The sequence below is a fragment of the Dreissena polymorpha genome, chromosome 4 (genome assembly GCF_020536995.1).
Source record: "Dreissena polymorpha isolate Duluth1 chromosome 4, UMN_Dpol_1.0, whole genome shotgun sequence".
Lineage (NCBI taxonomy): Eukaryota > Metazoa > Mollusca > Bivalvia > Myida > Dreissenidae > Dreissena > Dreissena polymorpha.
In genome coordinates, this window is record NC_068358.1 from 103,083,810 (window position 1) to 103,108,530 (window position 24,721).

At 36.7% G+C, this 24,721-nt stretch overlaps 1 protein-coding gene across 2 annotated transcripts in view; it reads left to right on the top strand.

The window, feature by feature from the left end:
- LOC127877138 (uncharacterized) overlaps positions 1 to 24,721 on the top strand; it is a 58,235-nt gene that overhangs the window by 22,875 nt on the left and 10,639 nt on the right. The window contains exons 5-18 of one of the 2 annotated variants that reach the window (XM_052422782.1): positions 281 to 376; positions 1,801 to 1,857; positions 4,322 to 4,357; positions 7,260 to 7,402; positions 9,198 to 9,341; positions 10,892 to 11,001; positions 11,503 to 11,638; positions 12,072 to 12,152; positions 13,900 to 14,006; positions 15,473 to 15,722; positions 16,103 to 18,415; positions 18,786 to 18,872; positions 19,755 to 19,934; positions 20,751 to 20,862. In XM_052422782.1, coding sequence (XP_052278742.1) covers positions 281 to 376; positions 1,801 to 1,857; positions 4,322 to 4,357; positions 7,260 to 7,402; positions 9,198 to 9,341; positions 10,892 to 11,001; positions 11,503 to 11,638; positions 12,072 to 12,152; positions 13,900 to 14,006; positions 15,473 to 15,722; positions 16,103 to 18,415; positions 18,786 to 18,872; positions 19,755 to 19,934; positions 20,751 to 20,862 — 3,852 coding nt within the window. The remainder of the gene's footprint in view (positions 1 to 280; positions 377 to 1,800; positions 1,858 to 4,321; positions 4,358 to 7,259; positions 7,403 to 9,197; positions 9,342 to 10,891; positions 11,002 to 11,502; positions 11,639 to 12,071; positions 12,153 to 13,899; positions 14,007 to 15,472; positions 15,723 to 16,102; positions 18,416 to 18,785; positions 18,873 to 19,754; positions 19,935 to 20,750; positions 20,863 to 24,721) is intronic. The other variant, XM_052422783.1, reaches the window with a different exon arrangement.

Consider the following 24,721-nt stretch of genomic DNA (forward strand, 5'->3'; position numbering starts at 1 on the left):
AGTGTCATGCCAGATTTGCGTATGCAGTTTGTACATACATTTCTATAAAAGCAGAAAGTGTCATGCCAGATTTGCTTATGCAGTTTGCACATATATTTCTATAAAAGCGGAAAGTGTCATGCCAGATTTGCCTATGCAGTTTGCACATACAATTCTATAAAAGCGGAAAGTGTCGTCCCTGATTAGCCTCCTTTGCATACTGCACAGGCTAATCTGGAGGCACACTCCACAAACATGCATAAAGCCCTGTTTTCACCCAATGATTTAATGATGCTTTAAGATGCTCCTGATGATGATATCAAACCTGATGCTAGGAGGGCACGCAAGGCATCTCTGCGCAAGAGATCTAATGCAGAGGAGAGTGGTCCAGCAACAGGTAAAGTTTTCTGATGAATTGTATTGGATAAAACTTAATGACTTAAAAAGATAATTTTCTTTTAAGTTTTGTGAGCTGTTGATTTTTCTTGGTTAGATATGTACCAGTTAATGTAAGATTTGAACTACTCTATTTTCAAGTGTTTATATAAAAAAGTCAATAAATGATTGGTCTATCTTGCTGCATTCTATTTGTCTAGCGTCAAAGATCTGTTAATATGTTGCCATAGCATATCGAATATGATGTCCGTCAAGTAGCCAGGAGGTCATTGTTATGATCTCTATTGTGGGACATCCCCAAAGAATACAAAGTATTGGTTCTACCCGGCAAATGGACTAAAGAGCATTTCACTAAGACTAAAATTGTCAATACAATGAAGCATTTTTAATAGGTTTTAACAGAAATCTGTAATATTCAATTTCCACTATGTGTTACCATTTTGGATTGTTGTCTGGTTCTTAAATATATTAACAACAACAAATATGAACATCAATAAATATGAATTTGTATATGTGTTTGTAATTTTGGTGGTACCAGAGCTCCAGATAAGGATTTGTGAAATTAGTAACGGTGCTGCCACTGACAGAAAGAAAAGGTGTAACGCTTAAAATCAATTAGTACCTGTACTACCATATCCAAAATTACAGGTAGTACTGTACTATCGTGTTCTTGGATATTGAAGGGTGTATAACTGACTTTACAGAAACATTTGCAGCAATTATAATAAATATATGTAGCTTCTTAACAGTTACTGTATTAGGTTTTCCATTCTGAATTATGATGCTAATACAACTACACATTAAAACTCATGACTAATACTATTTCTTCATTTTTCTTGACAAGAAAACGCAAGCCAACTAGTAAGCTAAGTAAATGAACACTTATTTTACTGTCTCATCCGTTTCCCATCGTGTTTTCTAACGTTTTATGCCACCGATGCAATCAAATAGTTTAATATCGGGGCGACAATGTCTTTTTCTGGGTTTACAGATTTAGTGTCAGGATGGTTAGAAGACACCGTATGTAGTCATTATATGACAACAAAGTGTTGTTTTGAGCCGCTTTTGGTTAAGCCGGCATTCAATTGCGCGCAGACATCTTGTTTTTGACGGATTTACAAGTTACAGGAAATCACGCGACAGAATAGACAATAATATATGAACCCAGTCTACAACTTTTCGGTAATTTAAATTAACGAAAAGCGCCGTTAGGTTAGGGACCAACAAATCACGTCCCGCTGACGCAGACGTATCAGTACGGCCAGATTTTTTTAGTAAATGCGTATAATGGATATTAATGTCGTAATTGTACGTCCAGTTTATAAAAATAAATGCGTAAATCTTCATGAAATAGGCGTATTTACGGCTGTATGGCCCTTATCTGGAGCTCTGGGTTCAATATCTTCCAAAATAATGTTTTTTTAGCGATGACTGATGATGCCCCAGTCAAGATCAAGAAGGAGATGGGATGTACAGAGCCAGGTACAACTTTATATACTACCTGTGTCATGTGAAAATTGGTCTTATGCTGTATGTGGCAAGAGTAGCATGAGACCAGCCTGTGAGCTGTTGCAAACTCTGGTAAGGAGCTACTAATCTACTTATGACTACAAGAAAACTTGACTAGCAGGCAGCCTAGCTATTGCCCAGGTTGGGCTGGATCTACCCTGGCCGCCAACGGCATAAGACAGATTTTTATGGGTCATACAATAGTATATTTCTGTGAATGCAGCATATTCTTGCTTGGATTATTTTTATAAATGCATGGGTGTGGAACTATTTTGATTGTTTACTCGTTTTCTAATATATTGACATATAAAAGTTCTTCAGATATACTTTACTGCTACACAATATTGTATCAAGATCAAATACACTAAAACCAAAAAAAAAGAAGAAAAATGGATTCCACTTAATAACTTTAGTTTTGATGGAGGTTTTGCACTGAATGTTTGTGTATAGGTCCCTTTTATGCAAACCAAGCTTGGGATTGCATTTGGGTAAAGGTAAATGTTTTTTAAATAAAACAGGTCTCTGTTCTAATAATTTGAATTTGAATGGAGGTACCGTTCTTAAGTTTTGTTTGTAGATAGCTTACAATAAAACATACCTTGGGATTGCATTTGAAATTAGATCAAGTCAAGGTCACAGTTACTGTTAAAAGAAAAACTTTTGTCGCAATAACTTGTTATGAGCTATAGGACGCAGGTATTGTACAGAAATGTATGTATTTAGCAGACATTTTGTACCATATGAACATTGCTTGTGCAGACACAGCATGCTATAGTAAATTTGTAAGTAAAACATTGAAAACATGTTTTTTTTTGGAATTGGCTTTTGTTTTCTTTGCTTTTTAGCTCACCTGAGCACAAGGTGCTCATGGTGAGCTTTTGTGATCTTCTTTTGTCTGTCGTGCATTGTGCGGCGTCAAGTTTTGCCTTGTTAACACTCTAGATTCCACATTTGTTGTCCAATGGTCATGCAATTTGGTCTGAAGATTTGTGTTAATCATATCTTGGGCGAGTTTAAACATTGTTCCGGTTGGTTGAAAAACATGGCCACAAAGGGGGCAGGACATTTTTTCCTTATATGGCTATAGTAAAACCTTGTAAACATTCTAGAGGCAACATTTATTGTCCAATCATCATGAAACTTGGTCAGTAGAAAACTTTGTTAACACTAGTTTTGCAAATGTTATGCTTTACATATATGCTTTAAATATGATTGTTCATGTCCGATTTAATTCCTTTCTTTGACTCACATAAGCTTGGTACCGGTCTTTTGAAAAAAATGAAGAAAGGGCAGTTTAATTTGTATAGTGAAACCTTGTTAGCACTCTATATCATATGTCACATTTTTGTCCTATCATCACGAAACTTTTTCAGAACATTTGTTCTTTTGATGTATTGAAAGATTTTGAATTGATTCCCATGGGGTAAAAATATAGGTCAGTTGGTTAAATTAAAGAAAAAACTTGTGAACACATGTATTGACAAATCAAGGCCAGAAGATTTGCCCCAATAATATCTTGAGTTTAAAAAAAAGTTTTGTAATACTCAGGATGTCACATTAGTTGCAAAGTCTTCACAAAGCTTGTTGAGAACATTTGTCCAAGTTGTATCTCCACTGTTTTTCACTGTCCCATGTGGTGTCCAAGACTGGGTCACTGGGTCTAATTAAAGAAAAGCTTTTGAAAACTCTTAAGGCATCAGTTATTGCCTAATATTCTGAACATTTGTTCTTACGATTTCTTCAACCAGTTAGATATGATTCCTCTCCATTTAAAATCATGACGACTGGCACCTTGATGCATGGCATATTTCTTTATCTTGCAATTATAAAACAATTTAAGTCATGCTTTTTAAAAATGGGGTTTAATGCATGTGCATAAATTGTCGTCCAAGATTAGCTATTGCAGTCCGCACAGGCTAATCAGGGACAACACTTTCTGCTTAAAATAGATTTTTGCTAAGAAGAGACTTTCTGTAAACATAAAATATCATTAAAGCGGAAAGTGTCATCCCTGATTAGCCTGTGCAGACTGCACAGGCTTATCTGAGACGACACTTTACGCACTCTCATTAAACCTTTTTTCACACAGAACAAGGCTCATTTAAATACTCTAGCCTTCACATTTTTAACCTACTCATCACTAAGAATAAAAAAAATGTGTTGCTTTATATGGACTGAGTTTAAAATGAACGTGGTTTGTCAAAAAAAACATCAAAACAACACATGGCTGCTTGGTTTTGGGCCAGTTTTATTGTGAAACCTAGTATACACAACATGCTCTGAACAGTTCAGTTCCTTTCATTCTCTGTTGAGGGCCTTAGGGCCCTTGGCTCTCTTGTTTAAAGTTATATGCATGTACTGAACAAACTTTTTTGTGCAATATAGAAATAAAATTGATATTTTTTCCTGTTTTAAACTAACTCTTCACCTTGTTTAGGAGACAATGGTAGAGCTGTTTGCACAAACCAGCAGGGTATGTCCAGTGTTTACATTTCCACACCTTTTCTAGTTCATTGAATCTCGCTCTGAGAATACTGGGCGTAATGCATGTGTGGAAATGTTGGTCCCAGATTAGTCTACACAGTCTGCAAGGTCATGTAAATTCCGCCTGGACTGGATTTTCGCTTTTAAAGGACTATAAACAAAAATAAAAAAGGGCTGAAAGTGTTGTCACTGATGAGCCTTTTGGACTGCATGCGCTCATCTGGGATGATACTATAGGCACATGCATTAAGCCCCATTTTCCCAGAATGTGGTTTAATTATTATGCATCAGAGACCAAGTAGATGATTCCCATTTAAGCAGTGGACATGAATGATATTTTACAGATGGAAGTATAACTTCAATGTTATGGATTCCTTCATAGCTAAAAAGGCTAGGTCAACAAAAATCTGACCCATGCTATAACTCAATTGATTTAAAATGTGTTGCCTTAACCCTTTCCCCCATAAGAAGCAAAGTGAGAATGGCTTGCAACCATCATAAAACCAAAACAGCCTGCAAGTAACTCGCTGTCTGTTCAGGTTTTGAATATAGTAGGAAAGGTCTTACATTAAATATCACTTTCAAAGGGACTAGAAATGCGTGAAAATACGTATCTAAGTGGTAAAGGGTTAACCCTTTGCATGCTGGGAAATTTGTCGTCTGCTAAAATTAGCATTTTCTTCGTTTTTTTCAAAGAATACTATTAGAATAGCAAACAGTTTGGATCCTGATGAGACGCCACGTTCTGTGGCGTCTCATCTGGATCCAAACTGTTTGCAATGGCCTTCAAAATTTGGTTCCCGCACTGAAAGGGTTAAATGCCAAAGTCATATTAGTAAGCTTCCCTTGCAGTTACATGAGTCATTCAAGAAAAACAATTACTGCTTGTACCTGCCAAGAAATTTGTGTAAAAACTAGGGATATCTTGCACAAATAATAAATATCAGATGATTTTTGGTATCATATTTGTACAGATATTTAATTAAATAAGGGCATGAAAATATATAAGCACATGATACTCCAAACTCTTTGTGTAATAATCTCTTCTCAATATAATAAAAATTCAATGAGTACATCCTTCAGTTGCTCGGACAAGATTTCACACTTAGTACTGGTGAATATGCTTTCTCAGGAAAAGTGTAAATGGTTAAAGGACTGTTTCGATATGACTTAAAGCCCCATAAACACTCAAAATTATTGTTTTAAAGCTGTGAAAAATCAAAATAAACAAGCTGTTATCAATTGAAAATTTAAGTCTGATTATTCCCTTATGTCCGAGGTGTTGGTGTACCCTTAACTATGGTTGGGGTGATTGCTGTGTGACTGTCCGGTACATTTACTGTGCTTGAAGACGTGTTTGTGTACACATTTAACTTTATTTATTCAGTGATTCTATTGAATGTATTGATATGTAACAAAATGGCTAGTTAATTGCTAGAACATATATTACTATTTTGATTGGAAGAAAACTAGAAAAAAGTTGTAAATTTAGATTATTTTTTTTTTTTCAACAATATAATTTTAACTTTGAACAACTTTCCACTTAAAGGGGCATTTTCACAGATTTTGGCATGTATTGAAGTTTGTCATTAATTGCTTTATTTTGATAATTTAAACACAATGGATCTAAAAAGCTCCAGAAAAAAACAAGAATAAAATTAAAGAAAGAAAAAAAAGTAACCCTCAACTGGGCTCGAACCACTGATCCCTGGAGCCCTGGAGTAAAAGTCTATCGCTTCAACAATCGGCCATCCATTATCGTGCTATGAGTGATGTATTTTATACTTTATATAAACAATCCTCATAGTTTCACAAAATATAACAACAACAACAGAACTCTCCAAATTATTCAATCGTTTCGTGTTGCAACGCTTTATAATTTGCAGGTTTTTAAATCGTCAAAAGATACGTATAATGGATATTTTAGAGCATGGTTAATGTTCAGTTTTACTGTTTCCTCACAAATATCGTAACTACAACGAATATTTGCGAATCTGAAAGAACTTTTTTTAATTTTGTCAATTTACCAAAAAGTGAAAAGGCCCCTTTAAACCTTTAATATTTATGTTGAGGAGTGTTATTTTGATAAAATAAGCAATGTTATCCACTAATTCTTGTTTTGTTTACATATAATAGTAGCTGAAGCTTTCTTAATATTTTATTGTTACATCTTTATAGAGACCTAATTATTTATGAGTAAACTGACACTTTCAAGTTAATTTTTTTTTTAACTGTTATGCTTTGTTCAAAGTGTACTTATTTCAGATTATATTTGCTGTCTGCAGTTAAAACATGAAAAAAAAAGAAAACCTGTGAATAAGTCCCTTACAAAATCATTGAACAGCATGCACTAAGTTACCACAAGCTGTTTTACTGTTTAATAAAGCACACATTCAGAAGCAATTGACAACTTACCAGCAGTCAATCAAAGTAAATGATTTGCAATTTGAAAACTGCTTTATGGAAGCCATTTTGTCTTCCAAGCGAAGAATGCCAAAGTTATTCTATGAGCATTGAATTTATATATGTGAGATATTTTTAGAGGGCGGAGCAATTGATTGAGCCTGGCTCTGGGAAAACAGGGCTTAATACACGTGTGCAGAGTGTTGTCCCAGATTTGTCTTTGCAGTCTGCATATGCTAATCAAGGATTGCACTTTCTGCCTTTAATGTATTTTTCTTTAATAGGAAGTTTTTTCTAAGCGAAAATCCAGTTTAGGCAGACAGTGTCAACATACTGCACAGGCTAATGTGGGACAACACTTTACTCACATTAATTAAGCCCCATTTTCCCAGTGCTCAGCTCAATCATTACACCATTAGTTGATGACTCAATGTCATGATTATCTGACATGCGTGTCTGATCACACTCTGTTTGTGTGATGTTGCCAGGGTGCCGTTACGGCTGCATCTGTCATCTCTGCAGACCCCAGGACAGCGGAGAGGAGAGGGATGTCGTGATGGACGTCAAGCCTACATGTGACAAGGAGTACTGTAAACTCGGCTGTATATGTGAGAGCATTGACACTAACAAGGTACAAATCCTTGAAAACTTGTCAGCAATATGCTGTTTGGCTATTTTGATATATGTTTATGAAAATTTGTGTCCTGTTGTTTGTGGCAAATGAAATGCTTGCAAAACATGTGGATGTTGTCATGAATTACACACTTACAAAGTATGTTTTGCTTTATCTTTGCTGTAATGTAGTTTTTTTTGAAGAATAAATTAAGACTTATTTGTTGTCACATTCTTGCAAAATCAGGAGCTCCACCCAAGAAGGCAACATATAGCAGTTGCTCAATCCATCTTCTATATGTGCTAAGTGTGCGTCTTTCAGAAAGTTCCTGTTTTAGCTATAATTTTACCATGCATTAATAAATTTTAAATATTAAGTGAGCACAGATGTAAACCATGTTTAGACAATGTTTTGTGTTTAGCATCTGTCTCTGTAACTCTAATGCAGAGATCACAGGTCAACTTGGCTTATAAAGAGTTTGTTATGACTGTAGTCATTAAACATGCTTAAGATAAAATAATTAACAAAAATGACCAACATTAGGAGACAAAATGTATGTGTAACACATCTAAAATTCATGGTCACTTTTAGAGGTCACAGGTCAAAATTTGGCAAAAAAGCAGCATATTCCTACTGTAAATTTGTCACTTGATGATGAAAGATTACAATATATTGCAAACTACCAACTAATTGCCACCATGTGAAGACCGGGAGTCAAGCGTGTCATGTTTTAACACCAGTTTTCCAACCTAAAAGACCATTTGTTTCCAATTGATATCTAGAAAATTCTTGGACAACAATGCAAATTGGAATGATGGTTACATAGGATGAGTGGAAAACACATTTTGATTTGAGGCCAATAGTTAAAATGTCAAAGCCATTGGGGCTTCTATAATTATAAATGACAGTTTAGAGTTAAAGAGTCATGTTGAGTACTGCTCATGCCCATAATAACAATCCTTGAGGGAGACGTTCTATAGATAATGAAACATTATATGAACATTTCGTATTTTATGGATGTATGAGGGTTCTGCCATCATTTAATGCGTTCCACTACAATTGACGTTATCCTGTTTAACCTTTGCAAAAAACATTTCCAAATAGTTTGTTCAAAAATACACTGATTTTCATCGCTGGCTGAGACAACTGTGGGGTAGAGACCTCATTAATAAGTCAAACATGCTCATTTTATAGTATAGTACAGTATTAATGTTTGTGTATGTTATCATTCATTCCATGGTGAGAAAAGTATTACTTAGCTATTATTTATTTGATGTAAGATTAAGCATATCAAACTTATGTAAATGTCTATGGTAAAGTCAAGCAATTCATTGTTTAAGTCCTCTTGTCTGAAAAGTTATGCTGTGATAGTGAATGTTTGAAAGTTTCCAGAACGTCTTTGCTGATCGAGAACAAAAGAGTCGTGTTCTGAGAAAACTGGGCATAATGCATGTCCGTAAAGTGTCGTCCCAGATTAGCCTGTGAAATCTGCACAGGCTAATCAGGGACGACACTTTCCGATTTTATGACATTTTTCGTTTAAATGAAGTCTCTTCTTAGCAAAAATACAATTTAGGCGGAAAGTGTTGTCCCTGATAAGCCTGTGCGGACTGCATAGGCTAATCTGGGACGACACTTTACGCACATTCGTTAAGCCCAGTTTTCCCAGAGTTAGGCTCATATATATTTCTGAATTGCTTATACCTGAATTGATAAGTTTTCAGGCTAGTCATAAATTTTAAGACTGCACACAAAATAATGAACACTCTGTATTCTATAACTAATACCTTGACCTTCATATAACCTTGCGTAGATGCGTTCTTCCCACTGCCGTAAGCCCGGGTGCATGTTGGAGTGCAAGTGTCCGCCCAAACAGCCCAAACCAGACATCCCTCGGGAGAATACAAAGAAGAAGAAAAAGGGACACCAGAAACGTAGAAAATCAACGCCTGTACTGGTAGGTGACATGTAGAAAATTTATGCCTGTACTGGTAGATGAAACATAGAAACTCTACGCCTGTACTGAGGTGAAACAGAAAAAATTAACGCTTGTACTGGTTTGATGAAATGTAGAAAATCTATGCCTGTACTGTTAGGTAAAACATAGAAAATCTGCGCATGAACTAGTAGGTGAAACCTAGAAAGTTGGCGCCTGGACTGGAAGGTGAAATGTAGGAAATCTATGTCTGTACTGTTAGGTGAAACGTTGAAAATCTGCGCATGAACTGGTAGGCTAAACCTAGAAAGTTGATGCCTGTACTGGTAGATGAAATGTAGAAAATTGATGACTGTACTGGTAGGTGAAAGTTAGAAAATTGATGCCTGTACTGGTAGGTGAAATGTAGAAAATTGATGCCTGTACTGGTAGGTGAAACCTAGAAAATTGATGCCTGTACTGGTAGGTGAAACCTAGAAAATTGATGCCTGTACTGGTAGGTGAAACCTAGAAAATTTATGCCTGTTCTGGTAGATGAAACGTAGAAAATCTATGCCTGTACTGAGGTGAAACAGAAAAAATCAACGCTTGTACTGGTTGGTGAAATGTAGAAAATCTATGCCTATACCTCTAGGTAAAACATAGAAAATCTGCGCATGAACTGATAGGTGAAACCTTGAAAATTGATGCCTGTAATGGTCGGTGAAATGTAGAAAATTTAGGCAAGTACTGGTAGATGAAACATAGACAATTTACACATGTTATCATATGTGAAACATAGAAAATTGATTCCTGTACTGGTAGGTAAAATATAGAAAATTTACGAAAGTACCGGTACATGTAGTTTAAACATAGAAAATTGATGTCTGCACAGGCACCAGAAACGTAGAAAATCTTGGCAAGTACAGGTAGGTTAAACCAAGAAAATTGATGCCTGCACTGGTACCTGAAACGTAGAAACTCTACCCAATAATTGGTAGGTTAAACATAGAAAATTGATGCCTGTACTGGTAGTCGAAATGTAGAAATTTTATGATTGTACTGTTTGGTGAAATGTAGAAAATCTATCCCTTTACTGGTAGATGTATGTGAAACATAGAAAATCTATGCCACTCCTGCACTTGTAGATCAAATGTATAAGCTCCATGCCTGTACTGGTAGGTGTAATATAGAAGCTCCATGTCTGTACTGGTAGGTGTAATATAGAAGCTCCATGTCTGTACTGGTAGGTGTTGTAATAGTCGACCTTGTTGGGGAAAAGAAAACCTATGCAAGTATTGGTTAAGATTAGACTGCTATTCGTGGTTAAATTCATACTTTGCAGTTAAGACTTAATATTGCATGTCTGCTGAATAGTAGATTTACTAAATAAAAGATTGATGCATCAGTATCGGCTTAGATTTCAAAGACAATTCCTCATTTGGAGCTAATCTCAGACATTTGGTCTGAGGGTATGTCTAATTGATAAGATCATGTTGGATTTCTTTCTAACATTTTATATCAACAATTACAAGTATTTGGGCCATTCTTTTCATCCACATACAGTCTTATCACCTTTTTGATCAATAAAGGGCCAGCAGGAGGAGCAGTTAAAGGACCAGTCAGGCCCACTCAGCCGGGGCCTGTCAGAGAATGAAGACTGGGAACCTCCCAGTAAGAAGAAGAAACCAACGGTTGACAGGTATAGTGGTAGTGTTCTGGACTGATACTGAGCACGTTTTGTTAGGTCCCACATTACAATGGCAGTAAAACATAATGTTTTAAATGATGTAAACAACTCATGGCCATCATGGTGCTTATGTCTGAATACATGTACAAAAATCTCATGCTGTTTCCTACTTTCCTGAATATTTGAGCCTCGTTCTTTGCTTAATTTATGTGCAATTTGCACAAACTAATCTGAGACACTTTCTTTCAAGGAAAAAAGTAACTCGCATTCTGTTCAGGTTTTCTGCTGTTTGCTGCTCATCAGTATCTAAGGGTTTGAAATGAAGCCTTTAAAATTTGAATCTAGTAGGAAAGGTCTTTAATTAAATTTAACTTTTTGGGGGACTACAAATGTGTTAAACCACGTATCTTAGTGGGAAATGGTTAATAGTCATGCATTGATAATGTTTTGACATTTTCACAAGCAATTCTGTTCACTGTAAGGTTATCCCTTTCCAAACATTGTTTTTTAAAGGTATGCTAACTTGCCAAGGCGTGAAACAACGTACAGACTTGCCAAGAACCTGGATGCTGTTAGTAGAAAGGCCATGGAAGTCTATGCCACAAGTGAGATGTATGCGGAGCAGAAAAACTTCCGCAGGAGGAAAAGTGTATGAATTACTATTGTCAATTTATTCCAGATTTTCAGATTTTTTTTCTGTTTTATGCTTACTTAACTGGGTTAATTAGTGAAAATTTTATTTTTTGCAGAGTTTCCAATTGAAATCTAAAGTAAGAAACTTAAAAAGTTGTTTATATTGAAAATGTTTTCTTCAACAGCGGTTACACTCAACTGTTGCAGTGAGTCAACCTAAACAAAGCTATCCTTAAAAGTGTACCTTTGCCTTAAATATATGCACATTAGAAGCATGGTATAATATAATATGATAGTACAAAAGAATTAACAAATATTATAAGTATAGTATTATTATTTTGTTTAGTTGTCTTGTTTCGTGTAAATAGCCTTATAATGCTGAATTAAATTTAAAGAATTAGAAGCTACCAAAACTTTAATCGAAACTTCATTAATCATTCATTTTTCAGGATCACACTCCTGATGATAGCCCACACGTCTTTGAAAGTCTTTCAGCTCCAAATATCCATGCGGAGAGGTCCACATTAATAGTAAGTTGACAAGTGAGCTCACAAGTTGCTCAAATGTTCACCTAATCAAGTTGTTGGGTCACAAACTTCAAGTATATGCCGAACTCAGAGTCAAGGTCGATGTTACCTAACAATGAGAAATTGTTTGCCTGCAATTACCTTTTTAGCTCACCTGATCACAACGTTCTCATGGTGAGCTTATGTGATCACCTTTTGTCCGTCGTGTGTCGTCCGTCATTTGTCGTCGGTCGTCAACATTTTGCCTTGTTAACACTCTAGAGGCCACATTTATAGTCTGATCTTCATGAAACTTGGTCAGAAGATTTGTTCCAATGATATCTTGGTTGAGTTTGAAACTGGGTCCTGGAGGTCAAAAACTAGGTTACTAGGTCAAATTAAAGAAAGAGCTTGTTAACACTCTAGAAGTCACATTTATTGTCCAATCTTCATGAAACTTTATCAGAACATTTGTCCCAATAATATCTCAGCTGATTTCGAAAATGGTTCCTGTCAGTTGAGAAACATGGGCGCCAATGGGTGGAGCAGTTTTCCTTATATGGCTATAGTTAAACCTTATTTTGAGACAAATCTTCATGAAACTTGGTCAGAACATTTGTTCTTATGATATCTCGGCTGAGTTCTAAAATGGATCAGATTCGTTGAAAAACATGGCTGTCAGGGGGCGGGGCATTTTAGCTGATATGGCTATTGTAAAACCTTGTTAACACTCTAGGAGTCACATTTATAGTCCAATCTTCATGAAACTTGGTCAGAACATTTGTTCTTATGATAGCTAGGCTGAGTTTAAAAATGGTTCCGGTCCATTGAAAAACATGGCGGCCAGGTGGCGAGGCAGTTTTCCTTATATGGCTATAGTAAAACCTTGTTAACTCTCTAGAAGTCACATTTATTGTCCAATCTTTATGAAACTTGGTCATAACATTTGTTTCAATGATAGCTCAGTTGAGTTTGAAAATGGTTACAGTTCGTTGAAAAACATGGCCACCAGGGGAGCGGAAGTTTTCCTAACATGACTATATTAAAAACATGTTAAATGGAGGTATTACTTTCAAATTGTGTTTGATGCTAACATGCAGACATAGCTTGGTATTTAATTTGGGGATAGTTGATTAAAGGACTATGTCACTGTAACTTAGAATAAGAAATTGATTTCAGTTTAGTTTTGATTGAAGAATTGCTGCACTTAAATTGTGTAGCTTATATGCAGACATAGCAAGGTCATATTTTACTATAAATAATAGAAAAATGGTTTCCACTGAGAAACTTGAAATTGGATATAGGTATTGTACAGAAAGTTGCTGTTCAGGAAGCAAAATCTCCGGTTCTAGCTTAGGAATGCAAACTCAAGATTGAAGTAATTAAAGGATAAAATTATTTTTATCAGTAAAATGTTGAAATCCTAGTTTCATGGCACTGCCATGTTTGTTGTTATTAATTTAGCTGTGTTTTGAGAAAACTGTTGTCCTTGATCAGACTGTGGGGACTGCACAGGCTAATCTTGGACGACAATCAACGAATATTTATTAATACCAGTTATCCTGGAACAATTCTTAATTTGCATAAGCCCTTAGGAATTAGTTTAAACAGGTCAGCAACCCCCTCTTAGAGCTAATTTTCCCCTGGTGTTGATGAATTAAGGCTATTTGCTTCTTGGTAGTTTATATTGAAGTTTTGGTATTAAGTTTCAGTCAATATTTCAGGTAGTTTATATTGAAGTTTTGGTATTAAGTTTCAGTCAATATTTCAGGTAAAACCGGAAGATGTGCTTGAGATTTCAGACTCTGATTCTGAGCCAATACAGGACGACATTGAGTCCTGTCAGAGAACCACCCCTTATCAGAGAACTGCCAGAAAGTAAGTGAGATTCTTTGTTAGAAAATTTAAGGCTTCTTATGTTCTTTACGAGTAATTATTATGCCCCCCTTCGAAGAAGAGGGGGTATATTGTTGTGCTTGACTTCGGTCTTCTGGTTTGTCTGTCTGTCGGTAGCCCAGTTCGTTTCCGATCAATAATTTGTTAATGGATTGTCCAATTGGCTTGATACTTCCCATGTGCATTGGCCAGTTGATGATCCCAATTAAAATTGGGGTAACTAGGTCAAATTCAAGTAACTGTCACACTTAAAGTGAAAATTATTTCCGATCCATATCTTGTAAACAGAGGGACTGATTGGCTTGATACTTCCCATGTGCATTGGTGTTGGACAGTAGATGGCCTCTATTGAAATTGGAGTAATTAGGTCAAATGTCAAGGTCACTGTCACTCTAAGTGTGAAATTCATTCCTGATCCATAACTGGTCAAGTGATTCATCGAATGCTTTGATCCCATGTGTGTTGGCCTTTGACTGTAGAAGACACCTATTGAAATTGGGGTCATGAGTTCAAAGGTCAAGGTCACTGTGGCATTTAGTGTTAAATTGGTTTCAGTTCCATATATCATCAAAGGATTGAGTGATGGGCCTCATACTTTGCAGATGCATTGACCTTGAACAGTAGATAAACCCTATTTAAATTTAGGTCAATCATCAAAGCCACTGTGACATTGAATGTGAATCTCAATTTCAGTCTTTTCAATGATTATCCACTAAACCAGTAGCATTGATTTTCTGGAAAGAGAATCTATTATCGCCAACTTTCTCATCTAACAATGATTAATCAATTTTATTTATTCATCATGACATCACTAGTTATAATACTATAATATTCTCAACCAATTTACTATATCAATAATTTAACAGAAATGCATAATTCTGTGTCAACTACAAACTTTTTTAAGTGGCTAAGTCACACTTTTATGATGTGATACTGTACTAAAGGCCACATTTTTCGTCCTATCTTGATGTAATTGCTCAGATTTTTTTTTTGACAATATCAAGGCCCTTCTCAAATCTTGGTCAAATCAGTTTTAAAACTAGGTTATGTGATCAAATGTTAGAAAAATCTTGTTTTCACTCTAGAGGCCTTATTTATGTCACGGACTAAAAGAGAGATAGATAAAAGTCCATGTAGAATTTTTTTTATATTAAACCACTAGTAAATCATTGAAATTAACAAGGTTTCACATTTGCATTATATATAAGACGTGGCAAGACTCTTTGATTCAGAAAAAGGGTTAAATCATGTGTAAAGGTCATAACCTGTGTTAGTTAAAGATTTTTTTTATAAACTAAACTTATACGAACTGTTTTACTGTATCGGTAATTGTTTAGTCCATGTTTATGTGAATCCACTACCATTCTCAGAAATTTCTATAATTTTCTGTACTGTGTAATAGCAGAGGACCATGTTCTGTACATATTCTTGTTAATGTTTTTTCTTAGGCATGAGAGAAATGATTTTAGGACGCAAAATGAAATTGCTGGAAAGCAGCAAGGTGCTGGTGACATGGGTGGCAGCGTTGGCAGTGTTGATGAAGATACAAAGGGAGCTAACTCTAGTACCAACAGGAGAAAGTCAGGGAAACGGAGTAACTTCCCCTCATCTGCCCCATCTTCTGCCTCACTCTCTGCATCAGAGAAATTGGGTCTCAATAGGAAAGTGGCTGAGGAGTCGCCTATCAGGGTTGAAAAGGTAAGTTTTGAGGGAAGAAATGATTATATATTTTGTAAGTTTTCAGCATTTTTACAAGCATTTTTGGGAGAGTTACCAGTAGCCAAAGTAACCATTGACTTCTTATATTTCTAATTGGCTATGACTCTTACAGAATGACGAGAGTGGCTAAAACTGTGGTTTTTAAGCGTCAAACTAGTGATATATTTTTACATAAACAAGTGTTTTTCTAACATCAAGTTTAATGATGACTTTATCAAGAAAATAAAAAATTGCGGGCTTTCACAAATGATACTTTAATTTGTCCTTAGTTTTCATGATTTGGTTTCCAACCCTATTGAAATTTTCTCTTCAGGTACTTCTCTTCAGATATTCTTTAAATATGATGCTCTTTATTAAAGGTTGAACAGAAGTGGAAGACACAAATGGTCTGCCTTAAGGCAAAGAAGAAAAATGATGACAAGTCAGAATCAGCTGAAATTAAACTTCTAGAAATAATTTCAAATTGCCAGTGGGAAAATAAAAGGACAAACATGCTCTCAAAGATTTCCCACGCCATTTCCAAAGACCCCTCACTTGGTGTTACAAAAGTTGACACAGTAGACTGGGACTCCTATGTGCTTCATTTCATGATAAGGGCCGACAAACCAGCCATGATACCCGAGGAGCTCAAGTCAAAACTACCCAGTGAAATGTTCTCTATACGAATTAAGGTTACACAGAAAAATGAGGTAGATTTGACGAAAGAGAATGAACCTATTGTTATAAAAGATGATGAAGATGAAAAGAAGAAACTCAACTTAACTCTGCAGAAGAAGCTGATAGATAAAATAAAGTTTGCAGAAAGATTGAGAAACCTGATAATTTCCGAAGAGCAAAAAGGGGTGAAGTCTTCGAAGTTCTCTGTGTCAAGAGAAGGTATTGAAAGAGCCTTGAAGAAGTACAAGACACAATTGTGGAAGTCGTACACAGGGTGCAGTAATATGAGCCTGCAGCAGATGAAGGAGGCGGTGTTGGCAGCTAAAGCAGGGGCGGCCAGATCTCAGGAATTAAGTTCACAGCCAGTCCCTTCAGTGAGTAAGTCACATTCAGAGAGTTCTCTGGACACTAATACTATCAACAGAATCTCAATGAATCAAGGCCTTAAGATAGTGTGTCCCTCCAGCTCTGGCCTTGTAACCTTGCCTGGTTCTAGGACAGGCCAAGGTGGATTCCAACCATTTGTACAGGGTGGTTTGGAGAAGAATGGCATGCTCCTTAGTCAGAATATACCTGTGGTTTCAAGACAGAATTCAAACTTAGTGCCCTCGACTTCATCCTTTTCTTCCAGAACTACTGTCTCAAGTTTAATTGGACAGCCATGTGTTGCCTTTGTGTCTGAGCCCGGTAAAACTGGACTTCCATTAAACACTTCAGGGAATATGAAGGTGATAAATGTAGGAGCGGGTGTTAGTAACGTTTTGGCATCTTCCTCTAGTGTTGTTTCAAATGTCAGACAGGCAGGCGTCCCCGGTGCTGTCTGTGTATCAGTTGTCCCACACAGTGCTGTGCCTGTTGTGATCAGTGGGCCTGTCTCAGTCCATAGCAGTCAAAAGTTAGACTGCAAGACTAAAAATGTAGCTGTGCCACTAACAGCAATTTCAAAGAAGTCCATTCCTGCAAACCAAATATTGTTAGTACCAGTCAGTCAGGGGGTACTCTCAGGTTCAGGAAAGCTTATTGGGAATAAAGTGGTATTAATAGAAACAGAGCCCAAAATGATTGCACCAGCCAGTAATTCTGCTCCAGTTCCAGTTACTATCAATAGCTCTAAAGCCCAACGTTCTACAAGCCCTGCAGGATTTGTAAGACCCCCGAACACAGAGGCAATTCACTTGGTCCCAACTCCTGATGCTCTTAACAACTCTTTGCGACAGGCCTTGCCTGGTGTTCGTTTGCAGTACCATGGTACAGTACCATCTAACTTATATCCAATCAAGATGGCCGCTCCAACGTGCAGTAGCATTCCAACTCTTACACGAGGCAACACTTCGAAACCGCAGTCAGTTATTGGAGGGAGTGTGCCTCCTACATCCGCAGTGAATACAAACGCTAAGTCTCACATATCTACTCCGAAAGCTCATCCAAACACAAGTCCATCAAAGTCTTGTGAACCCATTGTTTGTGAAGCTGTGTGTGAAAGTGCTAAACAAAAGCAATCTGTGGACAAAGTGAAAAATGAAACCAAGTCTGAAGAAGATGATCAAATGGCTTTAGATCCAGAAACGGGACTTTTAAGTGAGGAAACAATATTTGCTGAAAAAATAAAAGATTGTAAATGTGATGATGTAATTGAGATTGATACAAAGGATGAAATGTTACACAATGAAGATGAAGTTTTGATCTCTCAACCTATAAAAACAGAAGGCGGTGTTGATTTAAAACCTGATGTTATGGAAGCTGATAATGATAAAGACTTGTTGCAAGTTTTAAGTGAAACCAAGGAAGTAGACTTGAGTGACATTTCAAAGTTTAGAGAATTTGAAGAGATAGGGAACCAACTTACAGAGCAGATCAAACAGATTGTTGCAAGTGAAACTGCAAAAGTCTGCCCAGGTGAGGAAGTGGCTAAACGCAAAAGGGATTCTCCTGATTTTCTTGATGAAAGCGAAAAGAGTCAGTCAACAAAGAAGGCTTGCCTAGACATCACGAGGATTTCTATAAATGAGTCAGAGGTAGGTACATGTAGCACTATTTAATGTTGGACTTAATCTTTTAAAATGGACAATAATAGCTTCATGTGAATATGAATTTGAACACAGTTGCATCCACTTATTTGATATATTATTTTTAAAATGTGTTTGTGATGCTTTGGTTGCCAAATTTGAAAGTTGCTATCACTAAGGCATTTTTTACAGTGGTCTTATTCTTATGTAAGCATTAGTTCTATTAAGTTTTTCTAATGAACAATTGTCTAGATGTTGCACTTTAGTATGTTCATAAAAGACATTTATTGCAAACATTTTGTATCATGCAATAAATGCTAATCTTTACACCTGTCTTGAAGGTCATTTTTCTCAAAGAATGATTTTTCTTGCTGTATAGGATTCAGACGTAGATATTATGACGTGCGACTTGGGGCCTGGAAAACCTAGTCTTAGCCCATGTTCTTTATCACCTGCAAGTTCACAGGTAGATGTAAATGTGTAAAACAGGGTATTGTGCATCTGCGTAAACTTTGTACCTTAGATTAGTCTCTGCAGTTCACTCGGATAATCAGGGACAACACTTTCCACCTAAACTGGAGTGTTGCTAATCAGAAACAACACTTTAAACAAAGCAAAACTAATTTAAGCATAATGTGTCTTTCATGATTAGCCTGTGTGGACTTCACAGGCTAATCTGTAATGAAACTACCCACACGCATTAAACCCTGTTTTCCCAGAGCAAGGCTCAAATGTACTTCTCATATTTTTCTTCAATTAAAATATAGCTGCTATTCAAATGTTTGGGATATTGAATCGGTTTTTGTTAATTTGGATTTCTGTTAGTCCTCAACAGTATTTTAGTGGTTGAAAGGGATCAACCTGTTTACACTTGGTTAGCTGCTTTACCAGTACTGTGCACATATGACAATATTGTATGTGATCCAAGACATTGGGGGCTATATTGACGTACATTGACGTAAAAATGCAAAATGCATGAAGCCCAGTTTTCCAGGGCAAGGTTCAAATAAACAGTAGATGACTCTTTAGAAGTGTAAGCATCTCATCTGACTACCATTACATGACTGAAATACTGTTGAACATGGCGAACAAATCCAAACAAACAAACTTTAATACTTTACCACTTAGATACGTATTTTTAAGCTTTTGTAGTCCCTTAGACTTACTAGATTCAAGTTTTAAAGGCTTCATTTTCAACCCTTAACAGATGAGCAGCAAACAGCATCAAAACTGATAAGACTGCGAGTTACTCACAGGCTGTTCTGGTTTTATGCTGATTGCACATAGCCATTTTCACTTTGCTTCTGAGTGGGAAAGGATTAAAACCAATAAATACCTGATGTTTTAGTTTTTCAATGAGGATTCCCAGTTGAGTGGTAGCGCCGGGCTGACCAAGACTGAGCAGGAGAAGAGTCGCAGGATCACGCTCAAGTACCTGCTCAAGAACCTGAACCACGTCACCTTCAAGTATAACCAGAAACTGGCCACATACAAGACTGGAATACCCAAACACTTTGTGTTGGCTGAGGTAGGGTGGGGTCTTTCTGATCTTAGTAATGCTTGTGAATATTTGAGTAGTGTTCTGTGAAAACTGGGCATAATGCATTTGCGTATACTGTTGTCCCAGATTAGCCTTTGCAATCCGCACAGGCTTATCAAGGACGACACTTTCTGCTTTTATGACATTTTTCATTAAAATAAAGTCTCTTGGTAGCAAAAATCCAGTTAAGGCGGAAAGTGTTGTCCCTGATTAGCCTGTGCGGACTGCACAGGCTAATCTGGGACGACACTTGACGCACATGCGTTATGCCCAGTTTTCTCAGAAAGCGACTTATTTTAATGTGAGATGTTTAAGCCTCGTTCTGGGAAAACTGGGATTGATTCATGTGGGTTAATTGTCGTCCCAGATTAGTGTGTGCAGTCTGAACATGCATTAAGTTGTGCATGTGCAAGATTTATCTTGTGCTCAAAAGATAAGTTTTGGAAATATTTTTCAAATGAAATTGAGTCACACTTCTGGAAAACAGGGCTTCATTTATTTGTGTTAAGTACAGTCCAAGATAAGCCTCGATAATTTAAACTTAATTTTTACTAAGAAGAATACTTCCCTTAAATCAGAAATTAAATCTTAGCGGAAAATGTCCCTGATTAGCCTGTGTGGACTGTACAGGCTTATTAAGAACGACAGCACACATGCATTAAGCCAAATTTGCTTAGAACACGGCTGATTTTTTTGCAAACTTGAATATTACAACTTTTCCCGCAATAAAATATTTTGCAGTGGGTGGGGAATGGGGTGTTGGTCGTTACCATGGCATACTCGATATATATCTCTCTGTTGCAGTCTGTACAGTTGGTGAAGGCCCTGAAGGCACGCAACAGAAGTCTGGAGGAGAGTCTCGATGATGGGCGCCAGTATCAGAAGTCCCTGCAGAAAAAACTAGAGATACTTGTTGGTACGTGTGAAATTAATCCATGTGAACAGTTACGGGGATGGCCTGGGAAGTTCTTATATAAGCCTCATTCTAGGAAAACTGGGAATAATGCATGTGCCAATAGCCAGCACAGGCTAATCTTGGACAACATTTTTGGCTTTTCTGTTAGTTTTCGTTTGAAGCAAGTTTCTTTAAAAACCCAGTTTAGGCAGAAAGTGTCTTCCCTGATTAGAATGTGCAGACCCCACAGGCTAATATGGGGTGCCATTTTAGGCACATACATTAAGACACATTTTCTAAGAGCAAGGCTCAAATCCATGTGAAGATGTTAACGGGATAGCATGTGGATTTTATCGTCAATTTGGTTCTAGATTGGTTGAGGTGCTTATATTTATGCCCCCCTTCGAAGAAGAGGGGGTATATTGCTTTGCACATGTCGGTTGGTCGGTCTGTCGGTCGGTCTGTCAGTCTGTCCACCAGGTGGTTTCTGGATGATAATTCAAGAAAGCTTAGGCCTAGGATCATGAAACTTCATAGGTACATTGATCATGACTCGCAGATGACCCCTATTGATTTTGAGGTTACTAGGTCAAAGGTCAAGGTCACGGTGACCCAAAATAGTAAAATGGTTTCCAGATGATAACTCGAGAACGTTTATGCCTAGGATCATGAAACTTGATAGGTAGATTGATCGTGACTTGCAGATGACTCCTATTGATTTTTAGGTCACTAGGTCAAAGGTCAAGGTCACGGTGACCCGAAATAGTAAAATAGTTTCCAGATGATAACTCAAGAACGCTTATGCCTAGGATCATGAAAATTCATAGGTAGATTGATAATGACTGGCAGATGACCCCTATTGATTTTCAGGTCACAAGGTCAAAGGACAAGATCAAGGTGACCCGAAATAGTAAAATGGTTTCCGGATGATAACTCGAGAACGCTTATGCCTAGGATCATGAAACTTGATATGTACATTGATCATGACTCGCAGATGACCCCTATTGCTTTTCAGGTCACTAGGTCAAAGGTCAAGGTCACGGTGACCCGAAATAGTTAAATGGTTTCCGGATGATAACTCAAGAACACTTATTCCTAGGATCATGAAACTTGATAGGTAGATTGATCAGGACTCGCAGTTGACCCCTATTGATTTTCAGGTCACTATGTCAAAGGTCAAGGTCACGGTGACCCGCAATAGTAAAATTGGTTTCCGGATGATAACTCAAGAACGCTTATGTCTACGATCATGAAACTTCATAGGTACATTGATCATGACTCGCAGATGACCCCTATTGATTTTGAGGTCACTAGGTCAAAGGTCAAGGTCATGGTGACCCGAAATAGTAAAATGGTTTCCGGATGATAACTCAAGAAGGCTTATGCCTAGGATCATGAAACTTCATAGGTACATTGATCATGACTAGCAGATGACCCCTATTGATTTTCAGGTCACTAGGTCAAAGGTCAAGGTCACGGTGACCCGAAATAGTAAAATGGTTTCCGGATGATAACTGAAGAACGCTTATGCCTAGGATCATGAAACTTGATAGGTATATTGATCATGACTCGCAGATGACCCCTATTGATTTTCAGGTCACTAGGTCAAAGATCTAGGTCACAGTGACCCGAAATAGTAAAATGGTTTCCGGATGATAACTCAAGAACACTTATTGCTAGGATCATGAAACTTCATAGGTACATTGATCATGACTCGCAGATGACCCCTATTGATTATCAGGTCACTAGGTCAAAGGTCAAGGTCAGTGACAAAAAACATATTCACACAATGGCTGTCTCTACAACGGAGAGCCCATATGGGGGGCATGCATGTTTTACAAACATCCCTTGTTTGTAGTAGAAATACTGGTTTGTTTAACCAAGGAGTCCCCTTCTCCAAAAAGTGTACTAAATGCGCATTTAATGCACATTAAATGCACATTTAATGCGCATTAAATGCGCATGTTATTGGCACCGTAATTTTGCTTAACAAGTGCATTTTATTCTGTTTAAAAAAACACTTTACTAGTGTGTTTATACACATAAGTGTATTTTTTTTCCACGTGCTTAAGTTTATTTTCAAGCGCATTTATACACTAGAGTGTATTTTAAGACATACAAATAATACACTTCATGGTCAAAGTGAATTTTTATGCCCCTGGATCGATGGATCGGGGGTATATTGTTTTTGGCCTGTCTGTCTGTCTGTCATTCTGTCCCAAAACTTTAACCTTACAGTAAAGTTTTGCAATAACTTTTGAAATATTGAACATAGCAACTTGATATTTGGCATGCATGTGTATCTAATGGAGCTGCACATTTTGAGTGGAAAAAGGTCAAGGTCATCCTTCAAGGTCAAAGATAAAAAAATTAAAACTTTAATATAGTAAAGTTTTGCAATAACTTTTGAAATATTGAACATAGCAACTTGATATTTGGCATGCATGTGTATCTCATGGAGCTGCACATTTTGAGTGGTAAAAGGTAAAAGTCAAGGTCATTCTTCAATGTCAAAGGTCAAATATTTCAAACTTTAATACAGTGAAGTTTTGCAATAACTTTTGAAATATTGAACATAGCAACTTGATATTTGGCATGCATGTGTATCTCGTGGAGCTGCACATTTTGAGTGGTGAAAGGTCAAGGTCAAGGTCATCCTTCAAGGTCAAGGTCATCCTTCAAGGTCAAAGGTAAAAAAAACACAATTTCAAAGCGGTGTTATCATGAAGCTGCACATTTTGAGTGGTTGAAGTTTAGGGTCAATGTCATCCTTCAAGGTCAAGGTCATCCTTCAAGGTCAAAGGTTAAAAAATAATATTTTAAAAGCGGCATTTTATGAAGCTGCACATTTTGAGTGGTGGAAGTTCAAGGGCAAGGTCATCCTTCAAGGTCAAAGGTAAAAAAAATATTCAAAGCGGCGCAATAGGGTGCATTGTGTTTCTGACGAACACATCTCTTGTTTAAAGATATTAATACACTTGAGTGCATTTCCAGTCCTTCAAATAATACACATTGCAGAATTAGAAGCAAATTTTTTAAGCGCATTAATACACTTGAGTGCATTTTCAGTCATACAAATAATACACTTATCAGTAACTTAAGTAATCTTTCAAGTGCATCAATACACTTGAGTGTATTTTAACTCATACAAATAATACACTTCATGGAGTATTCAAAGCGATTTTTTTAAGCGCATTAATACACTTGAGTGCATTTCCAGTCATACAAATAAAACACTTCATTGAGTATTCAAAGTTATTTTTGTAAGCGCATTAATACACTTGAGTGCATTTCCACTGATACAAATAATACATCTTACAAAATTGAAAGTGATATTTTTTAAGCGCATTAATACACTTGAGTGTATTCCCCGTCATACAAATAATACACCTTACAGTATTAAAAGTGATTTTTAAGCGCATTAATACACTTAAGTGCATTTTCAGTCATACAAATAATACACTTTATGAAGTATTGAAAGTGAATTTTTTAAGCGCATTATAGGCTTAAGTGTACTTTTCATCACTTCAAATCAATATGCTTAAAAATTAACCAAATTAAAAAGAAATCCCAGCATTTTAAAGCCAGCATTCATTCTTTATGTGAAAGGTTTGTGCAAACACATACATAAAAGACAAAAAGTTCAATTCAATAGATAAGAACACTTTTATTATAATGTTAAAGCTTAAAAAACAAAAACAAAGGTTACATATCTACATAAAAGAGAGGATTCAAACGGGCTATTGCCTATCTGGAATTAACAACTCAAAATATAAAGCTCATATCAGTGATTTTTCTCCCCTCTGATTAAAGCCGAATACAGGTGGATTCCGCTTCAGAAATATATAAGTTTTCCCCTCCTTAAGCTGAAATGTTTTCC